Below are 5,000 nucleotides of genomic sequence, written 5' to 3'. Positions count from 1 at the left end.
AATGGGAAGTGAGAGAGATGAATGGGAGAAAAAAACCCAGAATGTATCAAACAGCTATAAACAACTACCATATTTTTTGGTCAAAAAGGCATGGCACCCCTGGATTTAAAAAAAAAAAAAAAAAAAAAAAAAAAAAAGGATAAGAAAAATCCAAGAACAATGCACACTGGCACATAAGACACAGTCAAATTATGACCAACATGGTAAACTCAATGTAACTTCTAAACCAGGCTGAACGAAACTGATGTTGTCACAAACTTACATTAGTTACAACATGGTAACATTTGTAATATAAAACAAAGAAAAAAACAACAACAACAAAATAAACTTTCTCACTCATGAATCAGATTCACTGCCAATGTCACATGAAAATGCTCTGAGAAATATAAACTTGCAGAATTTTTTTCCCCCCTTCATCAATATTGCTCTTTTGAGGTTGTGCTGTTTTATGCTCTATTGTAGAAAATATCCGCTTGTTCTGTTACTAATTCTATCCACCATCAAAGGCACATTTGTGTGTAAGGTACAGAGGTCAATGTCCAGGGGGGAAAAGGCCTTATATTTATTGTCTGAAATTACAGTACAAATAACAAGAATGACATAAATCAAATTTCTATCTATCTGTGTGCACCAACTTTTTTTTTCTTTCTTCAAACAGTGTTCACGAAAGCACAGGCCAAAGATATTTAAAGAGAAAATGAAAATGAAAGAAGATTTACATAAAGACAGAGCTTAGCATGTGGCACACAGATACAGTTGTGTTCCCCAACCTACCGCCTGTTAGTGAGCACCGCCATGCTGAGGTCAGGAAATGGACCAAACAGAGGTCTGCGCATTGCGTACACCACTTTACTGAAGTAGGTGGACCATACATTTTCCATCCTGTAGTGAACACACACACACACAAACATATACACACACACAAATGTATTATGGTATATACAAACAAATGCCCAAACACAAATGCACACAAACACACAAAAACAGACACAATACACACACACACACACGCACACACACACAAATTCTAAAAAGAAATTTGCAGTCTGAAACTGTTTCTTCATCCTGACACATTTCAACAGCTGGTGAGAGTCTGTCTTGACAGCTGACTCATTAATGAATAATCACTAGTAAACACTTTTACAGATTGGTAGGACAGTTGTTTTTACAGTCTAATAACTTGCCATACCTTGTCAATCCAATGCTAATTTAAATACTTCCAATACAATTGACATGCTAACAAAAATACAGATTAAACAGTATCAAGGCAAAAGTTACTCACTTCAACTGTTGGTCGACATCTAGGATGTTTCTTATGCCAAGTTCTTCATGTGAAGGTTCATGCAAATCTTCCTGAAACATCAACCATACAGGTATGAGGTACTTGTAAGCAACACTGAATCCACCATGAAACTAAGAGATGACAGGCTGCACACATATATAATCCCCAAAACATATAAGCCAGTTTTGTTTCAAAACACAAAAGTAAACACCAGTACAAGTTATCACATGCAAGTGTGCAGGCACACAATAACCCCCCTCCACACACACACAAACACATATTCTCACAGAAGCACACACACACAAACACACACTCCCCCCCCCCCTCCAGCCCCCCAAACCACCAACCACCCCTTCTATACACATTCACAGAAGCTAATAACTTGAGTTCTGACCTCCCTAACACTTTTGCAATGTATACATTCTTCACTACACAAACTCAGTTGGTGCACTGAAACAATGTAAATGACACCATCATACCCTGCTGATAGGCATGCATCGACAGCACTGTCCCACATAAGGCCTCCAGTTTCTGAACTCTTCTGGTTGGCGTGAGGGTGCGCTTTTGAACTGAGCAAGGTTGTCGACATCAAACTGAAACAGTCCCCGTTAAAAAATGACTTTAAAGTTTACTTTCATTGATTCACGTTTCATTGAAAATTTTTTAAATACTTTCCAAACATTCTGTCAAACTGTAAACACACACACACACACAAACACACATAGAAACACACACACACACACAAATAAGTCTGGATAAAAAATATCAAAAAGAGTTTAAACCACGACAGTAATTCTGTTTTATGTGTTTTTTTAAGTCAGCCAGTCATTTTCAGAGACTGTCGTTTGGACTGAGCTGATGGGTTATATCTATCACTGATTTTTGCTGAACATTATAAGGGTGTCTATACTTGCAGAAATATTTCATATTTCAACATGTTTACCATAAGTTACACCATTAAAGAATATTAAAGAAATAACGGTGTGTTTTTTTTTTTTTTTTACTGAAGCAAAACAACAAAATCTGTTGTTTTCAAAAACTCAGTAAGATGAATCAAAAAGATGCTAAGCAAGCTGTTTGTTGCTTCTAACTAAAGTCAATGTTTCATTTTAAATTGCCTACTCAGAAATTTCAAAATTCACACACACACACACACTCACCCACACATACATACAGTGCAGAAGTTCAAGAAGCACAATTAACCATTCCTTTTTCTCACCTGAACTTCACTTAGAAGTGACGTCGGTTTTCTTTTTGGATTCCGCCGACCAAACTGAGGCCCACTGCGGCTACCGGCAAATACTGCAATGTCTGCTGGCATCTTGTCCTCTTCTGTTCAGCTGATAATTTCCTGTCAAAAGAAAGAAGAAATTGAAAAAAATGACACTGTATACAATGAAAATGGGTGAAATAACAGTTAAAGTCAATGTGGCATAAAATCATTAAGTCACAAAAAGAAATCTAAATTTAGGTACAGTATGCAACTTATGACTGGCATCTGGTAAAACCCCAACAGTAAATGTAAATCTACATTGTTCATATACCTTCAACACATAAAACTGAAAATGAAGAAGTCAGCAACAAATTAGGTTCATATAAAATATAAAGTTTATATATATATCAAGTTAAAAAGAGGCTGACACCATTCATGACAAACAGGTCATCTGCTTACTCACAAATTGGTCAACTGTTCACTAAAGATATATTCTGACCCAATTGTGACTGCATGCCCACAAGAACAAGGAAAGGGCAAGAGAAAAAAAAAAAAAAAAAAAAAAGAAAAGAGAAAAAATTAATGGTGACCGGCATTTGGGCTGCATGAACATGATATTGAAAACTGTGATCAGTACACATCACTGACCTAATAACTGAGATAGCAATGAGCAGTCTCATTGATATATACTACCCTTGCCCTTTTGTTTTGAGTTAACCTGGAAATGGTGCATGTTCAACATCTAGGTTAATTCGTACTTGGTAAAAGACATGCTGTTTTCACTAGCTGATAATTCAGCAAAACTATTCTTAATTTAATATCCCAGCACATAACAAGACTGCAGAGTTGGAATGTTTTCATTATAATTTATACAATGAAAATGCCAAGGACAACTTTCTAGCAAAGACTGATATAGCAAATGCAGTATTTTACTAAGTACTAAAGTAGGCTTCAAGATTCCATTGATTATTACACAACATGAAAAATATCTCAATCAGTATGTTACAGGAGCCAATACCCTGAACAGCAAGTCACGGATGAAGGCAAACAGTTAATAAATAGAAAATTATTTTTTTTTCAAAGGTGCTCTCCCCATTTTGTCAATATCATGCCAAGCACAGTGTTATACTTTCAAATGAAGTGAAGATGAAGAAGAGTGAAAAGTCAGATTTATGATCATAGTCTGCTGGACACCTGAGGTCCTGATGGAGTTCAAAGGCAGTCTCAAACAGGCAAATCAATGATGAAACAGTATTCTGTTCTGAGAGGCACAGAACAATTGCTGCAGTGGAAGCGAGGGTCACAAGTTATATATTTCACAAAGAACTGTGGTTTTTATTTCTCCATCCACTGGCTCTTGTGTGATAGGGTGGGTGCTAGTTTTTCTGATGAATCAATAAATAAAAATACCATGTCTACCATGCACCAAATGCAAAAAACCAAAACAAAACAAACCCCCCCCCAAAAAACAAACAAAAAACCCAACAACAACAAAAAACAAAACAAAAAAACACAAAAAAAACACAAAACCAACCAAACCAACAAGAGTTATACCTGATAGAATTATGTGAAAAATAATACATTTCTCAAACACACTACACATGCAGATAAAAAAAAAAGAAAAGAAAGAAAATGGTTGTCCTTGATTATGGTAACGTGCTCTTCCCCTCGGCAGCAACCATAATTTAATACAATAGAGATTTGTGACTGATGCACAAGTTGCCAGAAATAATAAATCATGTTTATATATCAAGCCAATTTAAGCTGTGCACTTGCTACAGACAATAATTATGATCTGTCAAGTGTTATGAAGTGCAAGCCTGTGTGCATGTATGTGTGCTTCTGTGTGTTTGTGTTACAGCTGCCAGTGTGTGGGAGGAGGGAGGGGTGGTGGGTGGAGGGAGTGTGACTGAAGATTGTGGGCATGGCATGTGTATAATAATAATATCGTTGCAGACCTATATTTAGGCTTCTCAGCCTTTAGTCTAGTCTTAGTACTTGAAATCTTATTATCACAAACATCCAAACACTTTTTCTTGTTTCTTTTTCCCTATTTACAGCTATTTGTACATGCGATCTGCTCAGTGATTGTCCAGCCTAGCTTTGAAAGCGTTGAGAGAGGGGGCGCTGACTACATAATCTGGTAGGGCATTCCATGGGTTCACCACCCGGAAGGAGAAGTAGTGCTGGCGCATTTGTCCATTGCATGGCCTCTTCTTGAGCCTCAGGTTATGCCCACGGGTCTGTCTGTTACTGTTTTCTAGGACCAGGGGGCTTTCCAATTTATACAGTCCATGAGTAAACTTGTAGACCTCAATCATGTCTCCTCTGTCCTTACGGTACTGCATGCTGGGTATTTTCATTCTGGCTAGGCGCTCCTCATATGTACTGTTTGCCAGCCCGGGGACCATTTTTGTTGCTCTCCTGAGAACACCCTCGATGAGGTCTTTGTCTTTCTGGTTGTGGGGTGACCACGCAACATTGGCAAATTCCAGGTGAGGGCGT

General features: G+C 37.5%; 2 protein-coding genes across 3 annotated transcripts in view; both read right to left on the bottom strand.

Moving 5' to 3' along the window:
- LOC143279464 (glycerol-3-phosphate acyltransferase 1, mitochondrial-like) overlaps positions 1-5,000 on the bottom strand; it is a 33,409-nt gene that overhangs the window by 26,743 nt on the left and 1,666 nt on the right. For both annotated transcript variants that reach the window (XM_076583510.1, XM_076583508.1), the window contains exons 2-5: positions 2,502-2,633; positions 1,762-1,875; positions 1,283-1,353; positions 775-882 (exon numbers count right to left, since the gene is read on the bottom strand). In XM_076583510.1, the coding sequence (XP_076439625.1) occupies positions 775-882; positions 1,283-1,353; positions 1,762-1,875; positions 2,502-2,603 (395 nt within the window). In that variant the 5' untranslated portion in view covers positions 2,604-2,633. The remainder of the gene's footprint in view (positions 1-774; positions 883-1,282; positions 1,354-1,761; positions 1,876-2,501; positions 2,634-5,000) is intronic.
- Positions 4,577-5,000, bottom strand: part of LOC143277540 (uncharacterized) — a 450-nt gene continuing 26 nt past the window's right edge. The window contains exon 1 of the mRNA XM_076582424.1: positions 4,577-5,000. This exon is cut by the window's right edge and continues 26 nt beyond it. Coding sequence (XP_076438539.1) covers positions 4,577-5,000 — 424 coding nt within the window.

The sequence above is a fragment of the Babylonia areolata genome, chromosome 2 (genome assembly GCF_041734735.1).
Source record: "Babylonia areolata isolate BAREFJ2019XMU chromosome 2, ASM4173473v1, whole genome shotgun sequence".
Taxonomy (NCBI): domain Eukaryota; kingdom Metazoa; phylum Mollusca; class Gastropoda; order Neogastropoda; family Buccinidae; genus Babylonia; species Babylonia areolata.
The sequence above is the reverse complement of the archived record's forward strand: the minus strand, read 5'-3'. Positions and strand labels throughout refer to the sequence as shown.